This window comes from Lethenteron reissneri, chromosome 69 (genome assembly GCF_015708825.2).
Source record: "Lethenteron reissneri isolate LAM-NWPU_2019-01 chromosome 69, ASM1570882v1, whole genome shotgun sequence".
NCBI classification, from domain to species: Eukaryota; Metazoa; Chordata; class Hyperoartia; order Petromyzontiformes; family Petromyzontidae; genus Lethenteron; species Lethenteron reissneri.
The window spans coordinates 10,149,245-10,176,963 of NC_083847.1; the positions used below are offsets into that span (position 1 = coordinate 10,149,245).

At 50.8% G+C, this 27,719-nt stretch overlaps 2 protein-coding genes across 6 annotated transcripts; one reads left to right on the plus strand and one right to left on the minus strand.

The window, feature by feature from the left end:
• Positions 1 to 332: 332 nt before the first annotated feature.
• LOC133360609 (zinc finger protein 777-like) lies at positions 333 to 10,274 on the plus strand. 5 transcript variants are annotated; one of them, XM_061579404.1, is made up of 3 exons: positions 333 to 350; positions 4,521 to 5,407; positions 6,096 to 10,274. In XM_061579404.1, exons 2-3 carry the CDS (start codon positions 4,597 to 4,599, stop codon positions 7,478 to 7,480), a joined length of 2,196 nt encoding a protein of 731 aa, XP_061435388.1. In that variant the 5' UTR covers positions 333 to 350; positions 4,521 to 4,596; the 3' UTR covers positions 7,481 to 10,274. The 5 variants fall into 5 exon arrangements, with proteins under 5 accessions (XP_061435388.1, XP_061435387.1, XP_061435386.1 ...); XM_061579403.1 differs by lacking the exon at positions 333 to 350 and adding an exon at positions 1,103 to 1,376; XM_061579402.1 differs by lacking the exon at positions 333 to 350 and adding an exon at positions 1,434 to 1,543.
• A 116-nt stretch (positions 10,275 to 10,390) lies between these two features.
• LOC133360611 (uncharacterized) lies at positions 10,391 to 26,351 on the minus strand. The gene is made up of 7 exons (XM_061579406.1): positions 26,252 to 26,351; positions 23,954 to 24,341; positions 22,005 to 22,617; positions 20,163 to 20,249; positions 18,140 to 18,208; positions 16,634 to 16,918; positions 10,391 to 15,928 (listed from the first exon to the last, which is right to left on the minus strand). The coding sequence occupies exons 2-7, from the start codon at positions 24,311 to 24,313 to the stop codon at positions 15,462 to 15,464; spliced, it is 1,881 nt and encodes a 626-aa protein (XP_061435390.1). The 5' UTR covers positions 24,314 to 24,341; positions 26,252 to 26,351; the 3' UTR covers positions 10,391 to 15,461.
• Positions 26,352 to 27,719: the final 1,368 nt, after the last annotated feature.

Below are 27,719 nucleotides of genomic sequence, written 5' to 3' on the forward strand. Positions count from 1 at the left end.
GGGATCCATACTCTTTGGTTCTTTCGGTAAAGTCACGTAGGTAGAAATTAAATTACGTTTCGGGCGCAACACAAGCGTCCGTCATCAGGTGGGACAACCACAGCAAGAAACAATTGCCCTTTTGCCAACTTCATAGGCGCTGCGACTCGCTACGCACAGCACTTGCCACCGCAGCCTGCTAGAGGCTACACGGGGGAGCTTTGCCTTTGTGTGCGGCTCGCTGCATCCGAGTGAGGCGGCTTAGCCTGCACCAAGCCGCTCCGCGTCGCTTCGGGGTTGCCGACTCACCACGTGACTCCCCCCCCCCCCCCCCAGCGCGAGACCCCCACCCCCATTACTCAGATCGCCAGGTGCGTAGCTACAACCACTCGCTCAGTACAGCCACTCACTCACTACAACCACTCACTACAACCACTCACTCACTACAACCACTCACTACAACCACTCACTACAACCACTCACTACAACCACTCACTCACTACAACCACTCACTCACTACAACCACTCACTCCAACCACTCGCTCAGTACAACCACTCAGTACAACCAATCACTACAACCACTCACTCAGTACAACCACTCACTCACTACAACCACTCACAACAACCACTCACTCAGTACAACCACTCACTCAGTACAACCACCACTCACTACAACCACTCACTCACTACAACCACTCACTACAACCACTCACTCAGTACAACCACTCAGTACAACCACCACTCACTACAACCACTCACTCACTACAACCACCCAGTACAACCACTCACTACAACCACCCAGTACAACCACTCACTACAACCACTCAGTACAACCACTCAGTACAACCACTCACTACAACCACTCACTCACTACAACCACTCACTCAGTACAACCACTCACTCAGTACAACCACTCACTCAGTACAACCACTCACTCAGTACAACCACTCACTCACTACAACCACTCACTCACTACAACCACTCACTCACTACAACCACTCGCTCAGTACAACCAATCACTACAACCACTCACTCAGTACAACCACTCAGTACAACCACCACTCACTACAACCACCCAGTACAACCACTCACTACAACCACCCAGTACAACCACTCACTACAACCACCCAGTACAACCACTCACTACAACCACTCACTACAACCACTCACTCACTACAACCACTCACTCAGTACAACCACTCACTCAGTACAACCACTCACTCACTACAACCACTCACTCAGTACAACCACCACTCACTACAACCACTCACTCACTACAACCACTCACTCACTACAACCACTCGCTCAGTACAACCACTCAGTACAACCACTCACTCACTACAACCACTCACTCACTCCAGTACGGTCCGAGTATCCGTTCATCCTGAGGGCTTGGTGTACGTGCTCCAACTCACTAGCTAGGTGGTGCTGGTCGTTGAATTCTTCTGGGCTGGATGGTGGTGGGAATCAGGCTTTAGATAGGCATCCGTGTGGGTGGCTTTCCTGTAGACTGAATGTCCCAACGAGCCATCAGGTCTCTTCTCGATCACTACATCCAGGAATGGTAGCTTCCCATCCTTTTCCACTTCCATAGTGAATTTGATAGACGGGTGTATGGAATTGATGTGGTTGAGAAATTGGTTCAGTGCTGGAAGACCATGTGGCCAGATGACAAACGTGTCATCTACGTATCTCTTCTACAAGGAATGATGTAGGGTGGATGTCTGGATGGCATCTATCTCAAAATATTCCATGAAAACATTCGCTACCACTAGCGATAAGGGAGAACCCATTGGGGTACCCTCATCTTGTCTGTAGAATGTACCATTCCAGGTGAAGTATGTGTTGGTAAGACAGTGCCGTACCAAAGTTGGTACATCTGCATTCAGTCCCTGTTGGACCAAGTGTTCAACGATTGCAATGGTGTCAAGTACAGGTGCATTGGTGAACAGAGAAACGACATCGAAACTGACAAGCAAATCATCCGGAGAGAGTGAGATGTCCTTGATTAGATAAACCAAGTGAACTGAGTTAAGTACAGCTGAGGTGGACTTGCCAGTGAAAGGAAGCAGAGTCTCAGACAGAAATCGGGCCAGTTTGTAGGTGAGTTAATCGTGGAGACGATAAGACGGAGCGAGGTACCTTCTTTGTGGATTTTTGGAAGGCCATAAAATCTGGGTGGTCTAGCAGCCGAAGGTTTTAGGCAGCTCTGCTTGGTCTGATCGATTAGAGAAGTCGATTTAGTGATGATATTGTTGGTTTTAGTAGCTAGTCAGTTGGTGGGATCTCTGTTTATTTTGGTATATACAGTGATCCCTCGTTTATCGCGGTTAATGGGGACCGGAACCCCTCGCGATAGGTTAAAATCCGCGAAGTAGGATTGGCCCCCTAGGAATTTCCGTATATGTGTGTGTGGGTACCAGAATGTTTAAAATATGTATATTTATACTTTATATATATATATTTTACTTAAATCTATTTAATTATAAAACCTTAATATTATACACTCTCTCTCATACGATACGTATTATGGTGTTCTACACTCACCAATGACAGTAGTATCTTGAGACTTGACTCCAGTAATGACGACGATGACAACGTTGATGCGCAGCCAATCAGCTCACGGGATACATCCACTCGTGCTCTCATTCGTCGATCTCGCGCCGGGAACCAATCACGTGCCTTGTCTGAGTGCCCGTGGGTATGTACAAAGCCTCTGAGAGAGTTTCTCTTTGTCTGGCAACCTGGGAAACCGTTTCTCTCGCGCATCACGATGAAACAACGCTGCTTTCCGCAATACGGCTGCCGATATGGCGGTATTTTTGAATTTTTTTTTTTCGATAAATATTTTTGAAAAATCCGCGATGCACTGAGGCCGCGAAACTTGAACCGCGAAGTGGCGAGGGATTACTCTACTACACTACTAAACACTACACCACTATACTACATTGAAAAGTAATTTCTGAAGAACAGCTTTTTGTGTTTAATTTGTTGTCCTTCCCCCGCACGCTCCGATTAGCTATGGTTGGTTATGTACAGTGTGAAATAAGTTCAACATACATACACACATACGCTCAGGGGTAGGGACAGACGAACCCATGCTCAAACCCGTGCGCTCACCCACGCTGGAACCCATGAACCCAGTTCGGGCTATGGGTTAGCGCCAGGGTTGTGGTTGCGAGAACGGGTTCGAGCATGACACCCCTGTGCAGCAGTGTGTAAACAATGATTTTGAAGCAACTTCGGATGAGTTCTATGATCAGTTTAACACGGCTTTCGTGACCAATATTATCCATAAAAGGTTTTTGGGTTAGAGTGCGTAAATATACAAAAGTGTCGTTAAACACGCCGCCACCACCCGACAGCCAATTAGTAAGGTTTGTCACATAAATAAAACGTGACAATTCGTTGCTAGTTTACAATTATAGGTGTTGCAGGTTTATTCTCCAACACACCGGTGTGCTGTTCGTAAGTCAATTTGTTGGAAGTCCAACTTGACTCCTGTCGATTACAAACGTGTTGTACGGCATGTACACTCAACAGGGGGAATGGCTTTAAAAGTTGGAAAATCTTCCTTAGATTTAGATGCCACTGCCTCTTCATGTTCTGCAGATGTAGATGCCACCGCCGTCTATTGCGCGGCAGTTGAACTCATAGCTCTCGGTCCGTGCAGGCAACTCGACATAAGGACATGTTTGTTCGTATCTCTGAAAGTTTGTAAGTCGAATGTTCGTAAGTAGAGGAGTCACTGTACTTGGGTGGCGAAGCGTTTTTTATATGGGGGTGGAAGCATGGCCTGAAGGTCTGTGGGGCAGTGATTGGTGTGCTTTTTCTAGTTCCCTAGCTCACCCCCACGACGTCCAGAGATCTCCCCCATAACCAACACCACTACTATTCCCTCTTCATGTTCTCATTATATGGCTATCACTCATTAACCCCATTCATTCAATCTATTCGTCATCATTGACTGTCAAAATAATTATTCTCTATATGGCTATCACTTATTAAACCTCAACCATTCGATCAATTCATCATCATCCACTGTCATGAATTTTACTTTCACCGAATTCACGCATCATTAGAGATTCGCACACCACATTTTATTCATCACATCTCCCACCACCATCACATTCGCACACACGCACACGTTCTTACACCATTCTTAATTCTCTCTGAAAAGCGCCTTTGGTCAAGGCGCTGTATAAATCTATGCTAAGATGAGATATGATCATTCCGATTTGTCATCTTAGCTGTGGGAGACTTCTGGATTTACTCTCCAACACACAACCAGTTAGTGCTGTACTAGCAACTTATTGGCCACGTTTTGATTGTGTGACAAACGCCTTAACTTATTGGCTGTGTCGGGTGGTGGCGGGTTTAACGACACACATTTATATTTATGCGAGCTAACCCAAAAAAATAACCTGTTGTGGATTTCATCTGGGTAGCTTACGTAACTACATTTTTAAATTCAATATCATTAGTAAAATATTTAATAATTCTGACAGTAAATAATAAACATCGTCGTAACTTTTTTCCAGATATTCCTTCTTAGCTGCGGGAGGGGAGGTTTTGCTCGGTCGAGGGGGCCCTTTGGTGCAAGTGGAGGAGCTTTGGATGAAAGGGGAGGAGCTTCAGATGAGAGGGGAGGAGCTTTGGACAAGAAGGGAGGAGCTTCGGGCCGACGGAGAGAACGTCAGCTCTGGTGGAGGAGAGGTCCTCATGGTTGACATTAAAGCAGAGGACCTCCCTGTTGAAGGGGAGGACCCCCACATCAAATTGGAGGACACCTGGGGTGGCGGAGGAGGAGGAGGTGAGCCGCAGAATGGCAATGGTGACCTTCAGGCGAAAGCGGACGACCTTTGCGCTCGCCGGGACGGCGACGCGTGGCCGAGCGGTGACCTCGGCGTCAAGCAGGAGGACGTCCGGGCCGACGGGGATGCCCTTGGTAGGAAAGTTTCGGAGCTCACGGTGGAAACGAGGCGACCGCCGGAGCAGCTTCGCATCAAAAAGGAGGAGGAGGAGGGCCTCCTCGAGGCTGACGCAGTGAACACCGTGGTCGGCGGCGAGAAGCCGCCCATTAAACAGGAGGTCTTCGTGAGCGGTGGAAACGAGCCGCGCGTTAAGCAGGAGGATCTCCACTTTGACATCCGTATCGACGGACGCAGCCCTCGGACGACGGGGCAGGCTCCGAGCATTAAGGTGGAAGAAATTTGTACAGAGGGGGAGCAGCGTCTCGACGGCAGCGTGCTGGACCTCCCCCGGGTTAAAGAGGAGGGCGTCCAAATAAAAAAAGAGGACCTTCGAGACGACGGAGGAGAGGACCTGCGGGCCGGAGGTTCAGTTGCAAAGCGGGCGTTCCCAGATGTGGTGGAGGTGGAGGTGATGATGGAGCACGTGGATGAGATGATGGAGCACGTGGATGAAGGTAGGTAGGGAGGTAGGTAGGCAGGGAGAGAGGGAGGGGAGGGGAGAGAGAGAGGGGAGGAAGGGAGGGTGGGAGAGTGGGAGGGAGGTTTGCGGGAGGGTGGGAGGGAGGATGGGAGGGTGGGAGGGAGGATGGGAGGGTGGGAGGGAGGTTTGCGGGAGGGGGGATCACCGGGGAGGGAACGAGTCTGGCACAGAGGCTGTGGGGCACAGCTCTTCAAATCGACGTTCCATTTGCGGCCTCCAGGCAGCGGGACTGGAGTGGCTTTTGGTTTGGGTTGACCCAAAACTCAACTGTAAACCGATTATGTTTGGGCTTGTTTCAAGAGGGGCTTAAAACAGTTGGGTTCTGGCTATCCGGTTGAATCAATCGGTTTTATATCCAATTCGATATGCACAATACAATTACTAGTTTTAACCAAGAGTGGTTACGGATCACAAAATCTCAGCGGTTATTTGAAACACAAGTAAGTTGTAACTTAATGTGCCCCGTGCTTAATTTGTGTTTTCGATGATTGGCCTTCGAATAAAGAAAAATCTGGCCATGTCTCTTGCCCAGAAAGGGCATCACACACCCCCAGGGTACATGATGCACCCCAGGTTAAGAAGAACCACTGGCTCATTAAGATAGCGCGCTCGCACGTCACTGATGTCACAACGACGCTGCCCGGCTTCTGCTTTGCCACCAGAGTCGAACGGAGCGGGCGAGACGGCCGAACGGGGAAGGCACCGCTGCTCCGTGTGCGCCAGGGAGTTCAGCCGGGAGCGTGGGCTCCAGGTCCACACGTGGCAACACTCGAGCCACCGCCGCCACCGTAAGAAGGCCCTGCAGTGCGACCTCTGTGCGTACAGCACGAGGCTCAAGAGCGACCTGGAGAGGCACCTACGGACCCACCATGACGACGATGAGGATGAGGAGGAGAGTTCGGCAAACTGGGAGCCGTCGGCGCTATCGGCCGTCTTGAGACGCACGGCACCAAGTGGACCCGTCCCTCGTAACCGCCGTGCGACACGTGCTGCAGCGGAGAGTGGGCCCGTCTCTAATAACCGCCGTACGACACGTGCTGCAGTGGAGAGGGGGCCCGTCCCTAATAACTGCTGTGCGACACGTGCTGCAGCGGAGAGGGGGCCCGTCCCTAATAACCGCCGTGCGACACGTGCTGCAGCGGAGAGGGGGCCTGTCTCTACTGACCGCCAGAGGAAAGCCACAGCAGCAGAAGGTGAGTCCGTCTCGAATAACCGCCAGACGAGACACGCACCGAAGAGGACGACGGAGGCGCATGAAGGGACGGATAACGGAGGAGGCCCTGCGGAGGCGCCCCCCCGGGCGAGGCTCCACGATTGCCCCACGTGCGGCAAGGCGTTCTCGCGCGCCGCCCACCTGCGGCGCCACTCGCGCGTCCACGCGACCTCGCGCCCGCACGGCTGCCCCGTGTGCGGCAAGGCATTCGCCCACGCCGACGACCTGTCGGCGCACACCCGGGTCCATGCGGCCGACCCCGGCGGGCACCCCTACCGGTGCGCCCACTGCGGCGCCTGCTTTCGCCGGCCCTCGCACCTCCTCGCGCACGAGCGGACGCACACGGGTGAGCGGCCATTCGTGTGCGCTCACTGCGGGAGGGCGTTCGCCCACGCGGCCAACCTCCGGCAGCATGAGCGGGCGCACGCAGGCGAGCGACGGCACGCAAGTGAGCGATCGCACCGCTGTGACACGTGCGGGTCGCTGTTCTCGTGCAAGAGCCACCTGCGGCGGCACCGCGAACGGAAGCACACGCGCGGCAGGGAACGCCACGCGTGCGCGCTCTGTCCCGTTGCGTTCTACTCGGAGGCGGCGCTGGCCAGACACGAGGAGCGCCACCTGCGCAAGGGGGCGGCTGGAGGAGCAAGGGGGGAGAGGGGTTACTGCGAAGCCGTCGGAGCGTCGGAGCGGCCGCGGAGACGGAGGAGCGGCCGCGGAGAAGCCGGCAACGACGACGCGGAAACGGGAGTAGCGCCCGAGACGCTCGCTGTGCCTGGGAAGCGACCGCTCCCTCCCCTCGCCCACCCCACTGACGGAGACGAGAAGCTGGCGTGAAATGACCGGACCGGTAGCGCCGACTATCCTCAACCTTCGTGTGCATCCCGTTCCGTTGTAATGCATAATGTACTGTATGTGTGTTAAATGTCTCTTTTGCACCGCCGTACATAGCTGACCATAGCTGATTGTAGGTGCGGGGAGAAGAACAACAAATCAAACACAACAACAACAACAACAAGCAGTTCTCAAGAAACAAGTTTGTCAATCTCGATTATGACTTAACACATTCCTGCGGAGGGAGCTGGTAGGAACGTTGGGTTGCTCGGTCAATGGCCAGGGTCAACGGCGGCGTGGTGTATTCCGCAAATATGCCCGACTGTGAGGGCGGGCACAAGCCGGCATGAGTAGGTAAAACGTTGAGTTTTATAAGGGGACCACGGGGTGACCAGCCCCTCCCCACCCAGCCCCACCCCTCCCACCCCCTACACAGCCCCACCCTCCCCACCCAGCCCCTCCCCACCCAGCCCCTCCCCACCTTCCCCACCCAGCCCCTCCCCACCTTCCCCACCCAGCCCCTCCCCACCCAGCCCCTCCCACCTGTTGTATATATGAGCCTTTTTCCAAAATTCATGTTAAGAATAATTCGGCCAATATATATATTTTTTAATCAACCGCGGGGTAGCACGAGGCAAAGACAAAATTGTAACAACCACCATCACCACAGCTGCCTTTCGGAACAAAGAGCCTCCCAACCGCCTTTGTCTCCCAGCAACATGTGGTGGCAATAAAACTTCCAAAGACGAATGTGACGCCCTCCCCTCCCACGACGGAAGGAGCCAGTCATAAAATCAGAACAACACACACGTCCCGCCCCCCCCCCCCCGACGAAGGATAACGAAACAGACGTTTTTTTTGGTGAACTTTTTTCATGTTTCTTCTAACAACGGTAAAAGTTCAAAACTTGGCGACAAAGATTAAGTGAACATTATCGATCCTCACACTCCAATTAAGAACCAGGCTACAATCTACATCAGTGGATTATTATTTCCCATTCATTATTTTAATACTAATGGCATTTATTTTTATCTTTATCTACGCGACCTGACCAAAACTAACTCGAGAACAAACAGCAACCCAGAATGCAGGCTGTGGAACGAAGGTTAGTAAAACCCTATGAATATACGTGGTAATAACAATGCTAAATCACAAATCTTGAATAAACACAAACCAAATAATAATTATGAAGTATTAGACCAAGGGTCGTCCAGGAGAATGAAAGGCGAATTAAGTCCATCAGACCTAACCAAGATGTAATATACTCCATAGGAAAAGAGCCTCCCAACCGCCTTTGTCTTCCCACAGCACGTGATAGCAAGATTTGCACACAGGCAAAAAACATCTCCCCATAAAAGAGAGGGGGAAGGGGGCTGAAAGGACGCACGTGGGGGCAATCTGGGACAGCTGCTTCCATTGATGAACTTATATTACCAATAAAATCAGAACACACACACGGACACACCGGCAGCTGTTTCCACAGGGGGGGGAGCTAACACAAAGAATGGTTCCGGTCCTTTGTAAGAAGGCGTGCCAAGGGGAGAGATTTTTTTCAGATATAATCAGAGACTCGGCCCATACATTTCAGAAGCTTGCCAGCAGAAGGGGAATCCAGCAGAAGAAGAAGACTGCAATCAACCAGGATGGTGAGGCTCGCTGAGTAGCAATGTGTTACCCAGTGCGAGTTCAGCACCAACAGAAGTAGTATCGCTCGAAAGTCATTCTGCTCTGGGTACCGACTCCCACGTGCCACTGCAGTTCGAGTTGAGCTGACGAGAATTCCAGCATCGTCCTCGAGAAGAGGCGGAAAGCGCCAAACATCGACCAAGCCAGCATCACAGCACCAGCCGCGCTATCGAGCAAGAGTGTCCGCGCCAGCGAGAGCGCCGTGTGTTCGAACACACATACCGACCTGCACCAGCTGGGAACCAGGACATCCAGCAGCGGACGAGCTGTGCGCGCTGTCTGACGACGGAATCATTGCGCACCGCCAACGGCGAGCGTCGCGTCGACTCGTCATTTAACAACAAACCCGCCCGGGCGACAGAGCGAGAGAGAGAAGCCGCTGTTCGTATGCCCCTCCCCTACCCTCACAAGCTCACGACGCAGCGCCCGGCGTCTGCTTAATACAAAGCATTTATCAAGGAGACAATACACACATGAACCATTAGCTGATCGTGAAGACATTGGTGCTCATTGAGTGATAAAAAAAATACGGTCGTTTAGAAGTACATCAGTCGTTATATATACTTTTTATTTTATTTTTTAATCGCTTAAAATTACCAATAGATTAATCGATGCAAACTAAACTTTTGAAACCTTCGTTACGAATCTACACTCTCAAAGGGAGAATATTGTGTTAAACCTTTCTTTTGAACACCGAATCTTGCCCAAGAATTAATTGAGGCTTAGCCAAAAATTAAGTATCTGCGTCAGCAGACACACACCACCGCACCCCATTGTCCCAAGACATTTCGTTAATTATATAATCTTGCCGATGAATCTATTGACGTATACCTTTGCCTTCGGCATATCATAATTTGCTTGTATTGCCTTTCGTATGAATATCGTCGCATGCATGTTTTAAGGACTTTCCCTATCGCCGTATATGCTCGCGTTACTCGGAGGAATTAATCAACTGTTCGGTTGCCCAGTGAAACAACGCAATCATTGATGGTTAAATGTACTGCTCACCGAGGGAAAATTCCCCGATGATACTGTGGATAATTCCAAGCATGAGAGTTCGCATATTAGAGTGTTATGTTTTTGTTTAAAATTAAAATTGTTTAACACAGAAGAGTGCTTCCTTCCTGAGTTCATGCCTAATAATCTTATTTATAAGAACTATATCCTGCGTTGAGATTTGAATTTGGAGACCTGACATAAACACACTTAGGCATAATCAGTAAATGCTATAGCATGAATAATTGCATTATCCCGATTGATATAATACAACCCTAGACAACGAAGCTAAGCCTAATTATCACAACTGCCCACATTAGCATAAGCACATACATTCGCAGAAATTAATGAAATTAGCCGCCTAATTAGCATAATTACATAATTTAGCATAATTTTCGATAATGGCGCATTTTTTCAATCTTCATTTAATTTTTATTATGAATTTTTTTTTAAAAGACATACAACACTCCCCACCCAGCCCCTCCCTGCACGACGGACGGACACAATAATCCCCTGTGGGCTGGTGTAACCAGGAGGTTCCATATTCTTAGAAAAAACCAGGAGGTTCCAACCAGTAAAAGTTGCATAGCTCCCAGTGGCGGCCCAATATCGGAACGAAGAGCATTCCAGAAGGCCGCAGAAGCAGCGCATCTGAAAGTGCGGTTGATCATCTTTGTTCGATGGTTAGTGAAAAGCCGCTGCTACGATTATGACCGGAGTTTGCATGATGATGGTTTATGGAGAGACAATGCTCATTTGATCATAAACGAGTGACTTGATTTAGTTTTTCCAGATAAAGTTATAGTTTTTTTATCTAGGCATACTCATCACGTGACGAAGCATCCATTCAGAAGTCTCGCACAGCAAGTGCGTCACTGTGCGTGAGCCAACGGCCCGTGAAAACGAGACATCACAGACCTCATTAAGAGCCCTTTCAAGTGACCTCTTAAACATTACCTGGGGACTGCTGAAGTTTTTTTTATTCATCCTGCTCCAGAGATGTCCTGTGGAATGACGGACAAACTTTTTTTAAGTCCTCGGATACGGACGTAATTGCAAATAAAGTGAAGACGTAAATTTTATCGTGGGTTTGGTCGTGCATTTGTTTTGGTGCCTGTTTCTGAAAGTGTCAACTCTTTCGAGTTTTGATTATCGCGCTGCTACACATTTCCACATGATGATATCAGTCACTTTTGTTGAACTATCATTTGTAAAGGCCAGGTCGCTTCTAAAAGAGAAGCTACACAGCTCAGTGGGTCCTAACCTGCTAAGAAAAAAAAATAGTTTATTACTTTAGTTTGTGTTTTTTTAAGTTATTTGTTTACCTTTCCTATACTTTGCACTCCTATCGTGCTTGTGAGTATTGTGTTGTTGTTATGTTCTGACCCCGTGCCCCCTACTGGACATCTGAACAAAGAGCTTTATAGCTCATCGGATTCCTCCAGTATAAATACAAGAGTCTGATTGTAACATTGGAGTACCCGTTATAATTTAGCTGGGCGGCTGTAATTCAGTGCTGTGGAGGCCAACAGCGAGGTTCAGGGCCCGATTAAGCTTCTTGTAGGCCCCAGGCACTTGTTTCGTAGGCCTTTAGTGATAACTTTCCAACAGTTGGTACTGCTGCTGCCCCATGGTGACCACTACCGCCCCTGTCATTCCACTTGTTTCACGTGGTACTTCGTCCAGCCACTGGACAGATGTCGTAACGGCAGATTTCTCGCCTACTTCAGCAGTTTTTTCTTGCTGTGGTTGTCCCACCTGATGACGATTGCTTGTGTTGCGATCGAAACGTCGTGATCTATTATTTCTCTACCTACGTGACTTTACCGAAAGAACCAAAGAGTATGGATTCCTGCAGTCACGAAAGCTTCAAATCAAGATTCCCCACAAACTTTGCTTTTGTGACCAGAACAGTGATATTTTGAAATTGACCTATTTTCCAGAACATTCCAGATAGATTCAGTGCTGAGTAAACTTGGAGTAACTTCTAGAACATTCTAGAACTTTCCAGTAATATACATACTATAAATACAAGGGCCTTAAACCCACCAGTTCAGTTTAGTTTCAGCTGCCTAAGTGGATACATATCTGCATTTTTCTGAGATGGCATTAAGAGGCTGCAAGCATCCGGCAGACGTATTTTGCTATGTCTGCGGCCAATTTATCAAGACAAGAGCGAAAAAGTACTCTGTGGAAGCATCTGCTAAGATGTGTGAGGCCTACAAGGCATATTTTGGCATGCCTGTCGGGGATCAAGATAAAACTTGGGCACCTCATTTCACCTGCGAGCAATAAAAAAAAAAAACTCTAGAAGGTAAAATGGACAATTGTTTCTCGGAATTTAATGTTAAACAATTTGTTAAAAAAAATTAAATTGTAAAAAGTTTTTAATTTTAAAATGTTTTACAATGTTATTGAAAAAATATCATATATGAAAAACTTTGCGAGAATCTCTTACACATTAGTCATGGGTGAAATGTATTTTTGTAGGATGGTACAGAGGGGAAAAGAGAGCCATGAAGTTCGCTATCCCAAGAATTTGGCGGGAACCCACTGACCACTCAAGCAACTACTACTTTTGCATGGTGGACCCTTCCAAACGTCGAAGTGGCAAGAATGCACCGGCTATCACGTATCCGGACCTTCCTTCATCCATCACCCCGGTAACCACATTGCCATGAGCTCCCTGTACCCACTCCTCCGGAGAGAAAGCATCCGTCTTTAGAAGAGAGCCAGCAAGTCAGAGCGAGGAAGACGTAGATCCAGATGACAGTTTCAGAGGTGGAGCTGAAGAGAGAAACCCATACTACCTCAACCAAAAATACCTCAACGACTTGATCAGAGATCTTGGTCTCACCAAGTCCAATGCCGAGCTTTTGACGTCTAGGCTCAAGCAGTGGAACTTGTTGGATAAAAGTGTGCAAGTCGCAGATCAGAGGAAACGTCACCAACCTTTTTGCAGCTTCTTCACCCGCCAAGATGGGCTCTGCTTCTGCCACAATGTGACCAGTCTGTTTGAGGCAATCGGAATCGCATGTAACCAGAATGAGTGACGCCTCTTCATTGACAGCTCATCCAGGAGCCTCAAAGCCGTGCTGCTCCATAATGGAAACAAGTACCCATCTCTTCCCCTGGCTCACTCGGTGCAACTCAAAGATGATTACAGCAGCATCAAGACCTTTCTGGATGCCTTCAAGTATGATGAGTACGGCTGGGAGGTTAAAATGGTGGCATTCCTGATGGGTCTCCAAGGCGGTTTTACCAAGTTCCCTTGCTATCTTTGCCTTTGGGACAGCAGGGACACCAAGGCGCACTACCACAGGCAGGACTGGTCACAGTGGACCGAGTTCTCTGTGGGGAGGAACAACGTCAAGTCGGAGCCACTGGTGGACTCCCAGAAGGTGCCGATGCCACCACTGCACATCAAATTGGGCCTTATGAAACAATTTGTCAGAGCTGTAGATAAGGAGTTAGCAGCCTTCAAGTACCTTCAAGACTTAACATTGGAGCTTTCGTGACTGCAGGAATTATTCTTTGGTTCTTTCGGTAAAGTCACGTATAAAGAAAACATAATAAATTAAATAATAACATACGACGTTTCGATTGCAACACAAGCAATCATCATCAGGTATAATGAAATAGCGACATAAAATCTAACCAGAAAAAATTATAGACAGACATAACATTTCGATACTTTGCTAGGTTATTTAATTTTAGTGTGTCTCTTTCTCCCCCTAAGCCTGCTCACTCCTTTTTGTTGTACTCATTGACATGTAAATTTTGTCTCTAACCCCTCCCTCTCGCTGCCTCCGCCCCCCTCTGTCTATTTAAGGCCACCCCACAGAGACGATCACCCCTCTCTGTACCTGTGTTGCCCGCTGTGTGTATCTTGGTGATATCTGTCTGCTTGTATGTCTGTCTATAATTTTTTCTGGTTAGATTTTATGTCGCTATTTCATTATACCTGATGATGATTGCTTGTGTTGCAATCGAAACGTCGTATGTTATTATTTAATTTATTATTTTTTCTTTATACGTGACTTTACCGAAAGAACCAAAGAATACCTTCAAGACTTCTTCGCTAAGCTGTCTGAGGCAAAGGTCAAAGCCGGTGTCTTCGTCGGACCACAGATAAAGAAGATCCTGGAATGCAATGAATTCCCCAATAAGCTCACTAGTAAGGAGAAAGCGGCTTGGAACAACTTTGTCGCAGTGGTTCGTGGCTTCCTGGGCAATCACAAGGTCGAAAACTATGTAGAGCTGAATCTTAATTATGGAGCTTTCGTGACTGCAGGAATTATTCTTTGATTCTTTCGGTTAAGTCACGTCTAAAGATAAAATAATAAATTAAAACAAAAGCATATTACGACGTTTCGATTGCAACACAAGCAATCATCATCAGGCAAAAAAAAGAAATAGCAACAAAAAATCTAACTAGAAAACTATAGACAGACATACAAGCAGACAGACATCACAAGGACACACAGAGAGAGGACACATATCGGCACAAAGAGAGGGGTCGTTTCTGTGACGGTCCCTTAAATTTAGAGAGGGGGGCAGGGACGGAGAGAGGGAGGGGGCAGAGAAAATTAGCATATCAATGAGTGGACGGCAAAGTACTGCTGCTGCGCGAGTAAGATGACGACGTGGCACGGCACGCAAGCTTGTAAATTAGGAGAAAGGCACACTAAAATTAAATAACCTCGCAAAATATCGAAATGTGATGTAATACAACACAGAGAGTCGGTCAACACACAATTAACGCATAGCCTGGTTGATTACGTATCTCAAAGATTGCTAAGTTAGAATTTAAGTGTGAAACCTCCAAAGAGAGGACACATGCAGAGAGAACAAATAGCCAGAGAGAGAATAATTCCTGCAGTCACGAAAGCTCCATAATTAAGATTGAACCACTTCTACGGGGAAGTTTTAAGCTTATCTCTTTTTTTGTCCGTATTCAGCCGGCTGGCGTTGGCGGCCGGAGCGAGCGTTTCGTGACCAGTAGGGCTGAACAACGCAGCAACGGCCCACTGCGGGTACGACTGCCGAAAGTGAAGGGAGCGGATCGCCCATCCAAACGTCGATTTGGCGGCCGCCAACTCGCTATCTCTCTAGGGCCAATGAAATAAAACAAAATCACTCCCACTTTGTCCATCCCCCCTCCGCCTGCACTCTTCCCTCCCCCGTGCTGCCCCCCCCCCGCTCATCTCTACTTCCCCCACTCGCTCCCCCCCACTCCTCCCTGCTCCCCCAGCTCCTCCCAGCTCCCCCGGCTCCTCCCTCCCCACCCCCTGCCCCCACGCTAGCTGAGATCGCCGCAGTGCGTGCACTCCTGGTTGCGCCGGAGGAGCCCGGGCAGCTCAAACGTCCTCCCACACCGGCGGCATGAGCGGTTGCACTGGCAGGCTCGCTCCTCCGCTCCTCCGGCGTCTCTGGCGTCGTCGTTGTCATCGTCCTCGTCACGGTGACGACGGGGCTCGAGAGGGTGCGGCCGCTCTCCCGCGCCCTGCCCCCACTGGTGGTGCTGCCCGAGCCCCGGCACGGAGACCCCACCGCACAGCAGGCAGTGCCACTCCCCCGCGGAGCCGCCGACGGCCGCGGCCGCGACACCGCACCGGGCGCAGCGGCGATGGTGCCGTCGCGTCGCGGCTGAGGGACGACGCCGGATCAGCGCGTGGCTCCGAGAGTCGAACCGAGGCCTCCCCGGGTCACCGGCCGGTGCCGGCTGCTGCCCACACGCGGGGCACGGGAAGGCGGCGATCGCAGACCCTGCCGCAAACAGCCGAGTTCCCCCGGGGGTAGGGGGAAGAGGAGTTGGAGGGTTTAACCGTGTCAGCACGAGCGGTTCCAGCATGTGTATCTGTCCGAGCTAAACTATGAAATATTTTTTTATGTTTTATTTTACCAGATCTAAAGAAGCGACCTGGCCATCACAAAATGATAGCTCAAGGAAGTGGGCTTATCATCGTCGTCACATGGAGATGTATAATACTCTCAACGTGGGTTTCTACACTCAAGAGACTCAGCATAGAGAACCACAGACACCCATAGAGAATGAACATCACGCGTTTAGAGTATTTCGCTGCTGCTATAAACGATCATGATCATAAGCCCACTTCGTTGAGCTATCATCTTTGCGATGGCCAGGGTCGCTTCTGACAAAAGAGCGAACACAGCTCAGTGTGGCCTTACATCTTATGACCTTTGAGCTACACCCATTTCAAACCTGATGACGATTGCTTGTGTTGCGATCGAAACGTCGTGATCTATTATTTCTCTACCTACGTGACTTTACCGAAAGAACCAAAGAGTATGGATTCCTGCAGTCCCATAAAGCTTAAAATCAAGATTAAAATAAAACAAAATTGTGGTTTTTAAGTCTCAATTCAGATCGAGTGCGATCGGGCGGCGGTCGCTACGAAAACGACGTCGCAGTTCATCCATCGCTCGGCCGCGCCGGGGTCAGATCCTCACCGTCGCTGCTCGGATCCTGCAGCTCCACCTTGGCCTCGACGCCTGGGGCCGTCGCAGCCACCGCCACGTCTCTCCGCGTGGCCACAGTCACCGCCCCCGGCCTAGCGCTGAGTCCAGCAGACTGGAGGTCCCTTCCATAGGCCTGGAGGTCTTCTCTGTCACCCAGGAGGTTGTCTCCTTCCGCGTGGACGACGTCCACCCAGGGGGTGCGCAGCTCTCGACCATCCGCCTCTTCTCCGTCGCGCGGAAGGCCCCCTTCTTCCGCCCGAAAATCCTCGGCCACGTCTGAGGGTGAGACGCGCCGGGAAGGGGTGGTGGAGGGGGGGGGTGGCGTTAAAGTGCCGGCGCGCGGCACCCTGGCAGCTGCGTGCTCCGTCGTCGTCACCTTCCGCGATCACAGTCATCGATTACAGCTGATCATCGATAATTATCCAGCACAGATATAACGGCGGCCACCGTTCACCGCTAAGTGGCGGCGACGTCGCCACGGTGCTTGTGCCATACTCTTTGGTTCTTTCGGTAAAGTCACGTGGGTAGAAAATAAAATAAATCACGATGTTTCGATTGCAACACAAGCAATCATCAGGTGCAATCGAAACGTCGTGATTTATTTTATTTTCTACCTACGTGACTTTACTGAAACAACCAAAGAGTATGGATTCCTGCAGCCATGAAAGCTTTAAATCTAGGGGTTTGTGCCAGTCGCGGTGCACTTTTTAGGCTATCGCGTGAATTGTTGGAAGGCTCCCCACTGCCGGCAGGAGGTCACGGGACAGACCCAGGTGGTGCCATGGGTTGACTGACTGAGACGTCTAGCAGACGCTCCACCTGTGCTCCCCACCGTGCCAACTTGCTGCGTTTTATACACACATATATTACACACAGTCATATACATATACGCAGACATAGTATCGATTATCCAGTGCACAATTATCCGCCTGCTTCCAACATATCCGGCGGTCCCGGGCTGTAACCAGTCCAGCCATTGGCACCACCGCGTGTGTGCATGTGACAAAAAAGTTGCTATGCGCTTGATTCAAATATTGTAAATACGGTACATTATACACAACCGTACGTACAACTTAAACAGTGAAAGTACTGCATGTATATACACATTTTGCGTGACTTTTCATCATGCGGCGAAAAGTGCGCCGTGCAATTCGGTGTCCGCATCAGTCCGGCGATCGTCAAACACGCAAGAGCGGAGAAGTACTACTTGCTACATCACCCCGTGATGCAGACTCTTCGTGATTGGAGTGGTAGGTAGGGTGCAGTAAATGAAGCAACTTTTAACAGTAGGATGTTTACTTGTGTCTATTTGTACGTTTATTTACGACAAATTTGACATTGCAAACAAATTAAAAACACTAAAAAAACACACACAACGTCTACTAACATAACGTTGTACAAGAATGTGCAAAATTAAACTGTTATAAATAATGATTGGTGATTATCCTCCGGATAATCGACTGTATCCCCAGGGGCTCCCAGTGGTAAGCGTTATACCTCCCGGCTTCTCTTCCCGTTTGGGGGGCAGCCGCTGCGCAGAAGCAGAAAGCATCCAGGGATGCAGGTCTGGGGAGAGGAGAGACGAAATCCAACATAACAACGACGATGATAAGCTCACTTGTTTATGCACGCTAACAAATCCGTTCTTGTGTGGTGCAATGCACTTAAATTATTGGTTAACTGCGCAATGTATGAAATTCGTGCGTAAATGCGAGCGTTTGTTGGGCCGCACAAGTTTGACAAGATAAACAAAGTCCTTGCTTAACGCGTGGCTGTGCTCACACTTGAACCTGTTTTTCGCTATAAAGAGATTCTTCCATTAGAGAACACTTTTAGCGGAACGCAGAACACTTATAACACAGCACACACACCGTTATACCGTGGTACACACACAGTCACAACGCGGTACACCGTCACAATGTGGTACACCGTTACAACGCGGTACACACACCGCTACAACGCGGTACACACACCGCTACAACGCAGTACACACAACGCTACAACGCAGTACACACACAGTCACAACGCGGTACACACACTGTCACAACACGGTACACACACCGTCACAACGCAGTACACACACAGTTATACCGCCGTACACACACCGTTATACCGCGGCTGCTGAGCGGTCGACGATGAACTACTTTCTTGAGCTGCCACGCGGCTGAGCGGCAAAGCGATATAGTAACGCGGCGACGTACCCTCAGTCATTTCTCCCGCTGTCCCACTGCACGGTGTGCGTAAAATACCGTATCTCGCCAAACTCTACCGTCAAATTATTTACGTGGAAACTGGGCTAATCGCTCCACGCCTCACTTTCCAGGAACTTATCTCCTCCCGCGTTTAACGGGGACTGCCTGCGCACTGCGTTAGTCAGGCGGCGGGGCACACCGGCTCCCGCAAAATCAACGTTGCGAGTGTCGTCATCGTCACCGCTGCCCCGCTGTTGTGAACCGCGCGCACCCGTCGTGTGGCTCTCCTCGCTCGTAATGTCGAGCGGCGGCTCCGAGCAGCTCGCCCTTGTCGACTGCTTGAAGCTCGCTGCGGACACTTCAACACGAATCTCTGCAACCGCTGGACCATGCCTGCCTGTATGCCTGAGCCATCTACCTGCCTGAGTGGCCTTCCTGCCTGCCTGAGCTACTTGACCCAGCTGCCTGCCTGAGCTACTCGTGAGCTGCTGCTCCTTGGGCCTGCCTGGGCCGCTGCTCCCTAACCGTGCATGAGCCGCTGCTCCCCAAATATACTGGCGTCGGGTTCGGGATCGAACCCACGACCTCCTGCACACCTGGCGAGGGTGATGACACCTCGGCACCTCGGCACATCCATTCACATATCCTACCAGGGACTGCACTCAACCGTGTTAGATCTACACATCGGAGGTGGGGTCTGGTGCGGCTACCGCCTCTATAAAGTGTGGGGTTGAGGAGTCGCCTGATTGTGACTGCGGTGAAGTGCAATCCATCGCCCGCATCGCACAGATCAACGTTCGTCTTCAGGGACGTGCAAAATGGAATCCATCCGCTGACCCCGGATGCCATCAAACCGCTTGAGAAAAGTCTAAATGCAGTTATAGATAACTGATCTGTTGTGTTTCAAGCGCTGTACGAACGAAAATTAGCAGGAGGATTGAACAAGAGAAAAATAAGTAATATTTAAAAAATACTTTTTAAAAACACGCTTACATAAAATGTACCGTACGAGTAATGGCAGAACTCCACGACTCCAGGAAGTGGCCCCGAGGCTTGCCATAACGTAAGGGGCCGTGATGATTTAAAGCCAACGTGAGTTGAGCGTGGACAATTAGATCCCAGGCGAAACATAACATATAAAAAAGAATGTTTAAAATATATACTTTTTTATGATAGAATATAGTTTTGTCATCAGAATGACATAAGTATACCAAGTTTGCAGTCGATACCACATTGGGAAGTGGGTAAAATTTTAGTTACAAGATTTGCGGATACGACAACGACAACAACAGACAGAGTGAGTTCAATAAAAGCGCGTAATAAAATACCTCCGCTCGCCTCCATCTTCACCGCCATCGTCTCCCACCTGGGATCGGCCTCCAAGATTTCATGCGTCGGAGCCTCCCCCACCTCCTCTGCAACAAAAGCCGGATGCACGGCATCAACTGAGTGGTCTCTCTCTCTCCGCACTGATGATTCTGACTAAGGGGCCGTCCATAAATGACGTCACGCGATTTTGGAGGATTTTTTACCCCCCCCCCTCGTCACACGGCGTCACAAAAAGTCAAACCACCCCTGAAATATGACGTCACAAAGCTCCCCCCCCAAAAAAAAAACATGCTTCAAATCGCTTTAAACTATTGTCATTGTAGTGCGTACTCTGATGTTGTAGGATAAAACATTTATTAAAAAGTCTATTTAATTAAATAGAACATGTTGTCTATATTTATTTAAAGTTGCGCATTTTGATGTGACGTCACATTTCTCACCCCCCCCCCCTCCCTCGTCACACATTGTCACAAATGTCTGACCCCCTCCCCCCCCCCCTAGATGCTTGACGTCATTTATGGACGGCCGCTAATTGCGGAGATGATTCTGCGTGCGCGAGAGCCAAGTGACTGATTGTGGGGATGATTCTGCGTGCGTGTGATCCAAGCGACTGATTGTGGTGATGAATCTGCGTGCGTGTGAACCAAGCGGCTGATTGCGGTAATGATTCTGCGTGCGTGTGAGCCAAGTGACTGATTGCGGTGATGATTCTGCGTGCGTGTGAGCCAACTGACTGATTGTGATGATTCTGCGTGCGTGTGATCCAAGTGACTGATTGCGGTGATGAATCTGCGTGCGTGTGAACCAAGCGGCTGATTGACGTGATGATTCTGCGTCAGTGTGAGCCAACTGACTGATTGTGGTGATTATTCTGCGTGCGTGTGAACCAAGCGACTGATTGTGGTGATGATTCTGCGTGCGTGTGATCCAAGCGACTGATTGTGGTGATGATTCTGCTTGCGTGTGATCCAAGTGACTGATTGCGGTGAGCGGTAGTGTTGGTCGCTGTGAGCATGACTGCGCTATGAACCCGGCGACCCGAGCTCGATTCCCGCTCATGGCCAACACCGGCGATAGCGATTATCTGAACCATTCCTGGGCCTCCCCTAGGTCGACTCTGCCTCAAATGAGTACCCAGTGCGGTGTGTAAACATCGACAACTGGGAGACAAAGGCGGTCTGGCATGGTATTGGTCACTTACCGCCCTTGTGTGCCACAGTGCCAACCTTCATAGGTGCTCGCTAACAGCACTTGCCCCTACAGATCATCTTCTGTGTTGGGTATTTCACAAGATATGTTTGTTTACGAGTTTTTTTGAACTCGATTCAGCTCTGCAGGCTTCATTGGGGTTGAATTCACATTGTTTACGGTTAAGCGCTTGGGTCCAAAAGGGCTTGCGGCGTGACTTCGAGTGATGACGAGGAAAGTTCCTGAGGTCCGGAGTTGCCTACATCTGACTGTCTGCGCTACTCACCACCCCTCGCCCTGCGCTAGTCCATACGCAAGACTTTTCTATTCTCCGGAAACGGGAAAACCACATTTACAAAACTACATTTTTTTGTTTGTCATGTACAGCTATTGATGACCAGGCTTATGCAACTTTTAAATCATCATCTAGATTGACAAACTCACTTCTTTACAGAACTGTTTTGTGTTTGGTTTGTTGTCCTTCCCCCCGCACCTCCGCTCAGGTAGGGTTGGCTACGTATGGTGCAAAAAAAGTTCAACATACATATACTATACACTACACCACTCACGACTATGCACTACACTACACTACTATACACTACACTAGTCACTACTACACACTACTATATGTATGCAATCGAGCATTAACTCACCGTGCTCCGTGTGCCACTCCACGTCGCAGCCGCCCCCGGGGCTCACAGCGCCGCCATCCGGGGCGCACCGATGGCCGTACAGCGCCCCCAGGCGCTCCGCAGAGAGTAGCAGCTCGCGGCTGAGGCCGCCAAAGAGCGCGAGGAGCGCCTCCACGAGGCCTCCCAGCAGCGTCGCCCCTGCGGCGTCTCCTCCCGCTCCTCCTTCCACTCCTCCTTCCACTCTTTCTCCTCCCGCTCCTCCTCCCGCGATTCCTGCTCCCCCTCGTTCCGCTCCTCCTCCTTCCGCTCCTCCTTCCACTTCTCCTCCTGCTCCGTCTTCATCGTCGGGCTGTCGCAGGGCCTTCACGGCGCGCCTCAGCGCCGCGTAGAACCCGAAGGGCAGGCGGTGGCGAGCGGCGGCCAGCAGCTCCGCTCGCACGCTCCCGTCGTCCACGCAGGCGCGCAGGAGACCGTAGTCGCGGATGCCCAGCTCCGAGTCGAGGGCGCGGGCTACCTCGGCGCTCACGCCCTGCGTCTCCAGCCATGCCGGGAAGCCGCTGCCGTTGCCGGTCGCCTCCAGCGGCAGCGGCACCTCCTCCTCCTCGCAACAAGACAGCATCTCCTCTTCTTGGGGCTGCGATGGAGATGGCATTCTCTAAATATTTCACGTCCGGTTTTTTTTGGGTGATACAGAGACTCCCTCTACTTAGGGACATTGGAATTACGAACTTTCAGAAGAATGAACAATCCGGTGTCATGTGTCCAGTTGCCTGTTCGGACCGAGAGTCGTAAGTTCAACCGCCGCGTATTAGATGGCGGTGGTGGCATCTACATCTGCAGAACGTGAAGAACCAGTGGCATCTACATCTACAGAACATGGAGAACCAGTGGCATCTACATCTACAGAACATGAAGAACCAGTGGCATCTACATCTACAGAACATGAAGAACCAGTGGCATCTTACATCTACAGAACGTGAAGAACCAGTGGCATCAACATCTACAGGATATTATACAACTTTTAAAGCCATTCCCCGTACATAGTGTACATGCTGTACAACGTTTGAAATCGACAGGAGTAAAGTTGGACTCACAAACAAATTGGCTCACGAACAGACCTTTGGAACCTGACTCGTTCGTAATTAGACGAGTCCACAGCTCTCAGAGCTCTGGCTCAGTTATCTACACGCTGAAGACTGAAGACCGGGCTGGAGAATAGAACCCTGGACCCCAAGCTCCGCTGTCCTTCTAAGGGCCGGAGCTCAGTGAGGCCAGTGGTCAGGACCCATGGACCAGGAGGTCGGGTCAGATAGCCTCTCCTAGGTCCCAACCGGAGGACTATAGGGAACGGGTTACCCAGTGATAGTCCGGGGGCCATACCTCCCCAGGTATCGGCTAAAGGGACCGATACACCCATTGTGTTAGGGACCGTGTAGTAGAGACAATAAAATATCGTGTTGCCTCATAAGAAGTGTATTCGTCAATATATACAACACTACACAACTATCAGAGCACCTATCGCTCGGCTAGCGCAGTTATATCTTTGGGACCCTTTTGCCAGTATCATCATGACAAAAATAAGAATAGCTTTTACTCTTTCATCCAATGATAGAGAGGGTGTTCAGATGTTCAGACACCAAATTGACACACCTATTGCGAGGCATCAAGTCTGCATTCACCACGTAACACGCTCCTATAATAATAATGCACGCATTGTCTTTGAAACTGATGGGCCTACACCAGAGACAGCAGCCTTCTTTATGGCCTTGTCTCACCACCGGTGTCAGACCAGAGACCGCCAAAAGGCGAACAGAACAAAGGAAATGTAACTATCAGAGCATTCACAGCTCAGGGGTTGAGCAGTGCGCATTAACCACACGAACTTGCGGCAAAAACCACGCGAAACATCGGTCCTCCGACCCTTTTTTTAACTTCCTACGACATCCCTCCCACCCTCCCTTCCCTCTCACCTCTTCCTTGAGGTCTGACGAGACGGGCGTCACGAACGTGGTCTCCGGAAGGCCATGACCACTGCCGCCGCCTTGCCCGCCCCGCGAGATCACCATCTTGGCGTGGCTGTCACTGCCCACATGCCTCCTGACGTCCGTCTCGCCCTGGTGGGCGCAGGAAAGCACCTTGGCGCAGACGCCGCAGCGGTAGAGGCACGGCTCGCCCCTCACGGCACTGATGAACGGGTAGCGGCTCGTCCAATCGGCGTTGAACTTGGTGCGGTAGCGGTGGGCACCCGTGAACTTCGTCTTCTTTGCCGGAGGTTGCCCGGCGGCAGAAACGGCGGCGGCGGCAACGGCGGAGGAGCCGGCGTTGGACATCGCAAGCCGGTGGTGGCGGTGGCAGTTGCTGCCGAAATTCAAACGCGATGAATCAGACGGGCGAGTGGCGCACCATGACACCGAAGAAAGAAAAAAAACAGCCCGGCACGTTTCTTAACCCTTTCCCGTTCCCATGACGTACGTCAAACGCAAACATGCCGTGCAGCCTACATCATCAGCTTTTGTTCCGATTCCATTCCCATGACGTACGTCACACGCAAACATGCCGTGCAGCCTACGTCATCAGCTTTAGTTCCGATTCCGTTCCCATGACGTACGTCAAACCCAAACATGCCGTGCAGCCTACGTCATCAGCTTTAATTCCGATTCAGTTCCAATGACAGACATCTAACGCAAACATGCCGTGCAGCGTACGTCATCAGTTTTAGTTCCGATTCCATTCAGATGATGTACGTCGGTACAAAGACTTTTGGCGTTATCTGGTCTGACACTGCTGGTGAGACTAGGGCATGAAGAAGGCCGTTGTCTCTGGTGAAGGCCAGTCAGTTTCAAAGACAATGCGTAGATTAGTATCAGAGCCATGTTTGTTTGCATGTTCACCACAAGTAGCGTGTGGGGTTAATGCAGACGTGATGCCTTGCAAAAGGTATCATCCATTTGGTGTTTGAACGTCTTAACACATCTCCTTGTTTATTGCCAGAAAGGGTAAAACACCCATTCTTATTCTTTCGGTAAATAATGGCATACTATGCTATTTTTTAATTTATTATTTTATCTTTATATACGTGACTTTACCGAAAGAACCAAAGAGTAATTCCTGCAGTCACGAAAGCTACAAAATACCCATTATTATGTTTCATACTTATACACCATTGGTTGTATTTTATAATTCCGTTTCGATGACGTACTTGCACATCATCAGTACGCGTTCTGGGCGCCATCGGAACGGAATCGGAATTTAAAAGGGCCGCGCCTGGGAGGGTTGCAGTGTGCCACATTTTGTGGCGCCGGCTATCGCGTCGTGGCGGCGGTCGTGTCTCCTGCGGTTCTCTGCGGTGAGTAACATTGCCCGGTTGCCAGCGGCCGTGCCGGTGACCCTCGATTGCTCTGGATTTGGAGCTGTGCCTTCCGATTTCAGCCGGGTGCCGTTCTGTGCAATACTACTACCAAAAGGCGAAGATTCGGAATACGAAGTGTCAGTGTAATGAACTTTGGATGTATTATCATTACGTTAATGGTAATAAATGTTTTTTTTATACATCTAATCACTTTGTCTCTCACCACTTCTTTCTCTCGAGATGCAGCAGTCGTATTGAGTTCTAGATATGATTCGCAGATACAGCCAAAATCACGAATAGCAAATCTGTGAATAACGAAGGAATTACCGTGAGACTCACCGTGAGCCTCGCCGCGAGACCCACCCTGAGACGAGACTCAGCGTGAGACTCGCCGTGACACCCGTGAGACTCAGACTCACCGTGAGACTCACCCGTGAGACTCGGCGTGAGACTCGGCGTGAGACCGTGAGACTCAGAGACTCAGCGTGAGACTCGCCGTGACACCCGTGAGACTCAGACTCACCGTGAGACTCACCCGTGAGACTCGGCGTGAGACTCGGCGTGAGACTCGGCGTGAGACTCGGCGTGAGACCGTGAGACTCAGAGACTCACCGTGAGACTCGCCGTGAGATGAGACTCACCGTGAGACTCACTGTGAGACTCGCCGTGAGATGAGACTCACCGTGAGACTCAGAGACTCACCGTGAGACTCACCGTGAGACTCGCCGTGAGTCCGTGAGACTCAGAGACTCACCGTGAGATGAGACTCGGCGTGAGACTCGGCGTGAGACCGTGAGACTCACCGTGAGACTCGGCGTGAGACTCACCGTGAGACACCCGTGAGACTCAGAGACTCACCGTGAGACTCGCCGTGAGATGAGACTCACAGTGAGACTCGGCGTGAGACCGTGAGACTCACCGTGAGACTCGGCGTGAGACTCGCCGTGAGACACCCGTGAGACTCGGCGTGAGTCGAGGTGAAGGCGTTGAGGCGGAAGTGAATTCTCACTCCAGGGTCCGCGGCGATTTGAGCGCAGGGCCTCGATGGGTGAGTGGGGGGAGTGGGGGAGGGGTGAGTGGGGGAGTGGGGGGAGGGGGGGGAGGGGTGGGTGGGGGGAGGGGTGAGTGGGGGGAGTGGGGTGAGTGGGGGGAGTGGGGGGAGGGGTGAGTGGGGGGAGGGGTGAGTGGGGGGAGGGGTGAGTGGGGGGAGGGGTGAGTGGGGGGAGGGGTGAGTGGGGGGAGTGGGGGGAGGGGTGAGTGGGGGGAGGGGTGAGTGGGGGGAGTGGGGTGAGTGGGGGGAGTGGGGGGAGGGTGAGTGGGGGAGGGGTGAGTGGGGGGAGGGGTGAGTGGGGGGAGGGGTGAGTGGGGGGAGGGGTGAGTGGGGGAGGGGTGAGTGGGGGGAGTGGGGGGTGAGTGGGGGAGGGGTGAGTGGGGGGAGTGGGGTGAGTGGGGGGAGGGGTGAGTGGGGGGAGGGGTGAGTGGGGGGAGGGGTGAGTGGGGGAGGGGTGAGTGGGGGAGGGGTGAGTGGGGGGAGGGGTGAGTGGGGGTACGGGAGCGGTGGTGCAGCGGTTAGCGCTACGAACCTGGAAAAACACCCGAGTTCGATTCCCGCTCACGGCCACCAATCACGGCGCGATTATCTGAGCTGGTACCTGGGCATCCCCTAGGTCGACTCAGCCTCAAATAAGTACCTGGTGAGGTGTGAAAACATCACCACTGGGGAGACAAAGGCGGCCGGGCATGATGCTGGCCACCCATCTCCTCGTGTGTCGTACCGGCGTTGATAGGTGTTCACTAACAGCACTTGCCCCAACAGTCTGTTAAGGCTATACGGGGATCTTTGTCATTGAGTGAGTGGTGAGTGGATGGGTGAGTGAGTAGGTGAGTACGTGGGTGTGTGAGTGATTGAGTGGGTGAGTGAGTGGGTGAGTGAGTGGGTAAGTCAGAAAGTGAGTGAGTGGGTGAGTGAGTGGGTGGGTGAATAGGTGCGTGGGTGTGTGAATGATTGAGTGAATGAGTGGGTGAGTGAGTGAATTAGTAGGTGAGTGGGTGAGCGAGTGGGGACTGAGTGGGTGAGGGAGTGGGTGAGTAAGTGAGTGAATGAGTGGGTGGGTGAGTGAGTCAGTACGTGAGTAGGTGGATAAGTTGGTGAGTAAGTGGGTGGGTAAGCAGGAGCGTGAGTGTATGAATGAGTGGACGAGTGACTGAATGAGTGAGTCGGTGGGTGAGTGGGTACGTGGGTGGGTGAGTGAGTGGGTGAGTGAGTGAGAGGGTGAGTAGTTTGTCGATTATGTTTCACAAAATGAAAACTTTGATGAAACAATCAGAATAGGCTTCATTACCCTTTGCAAGGAATCAAGTCCGCATTAACCACAACATATAACTTG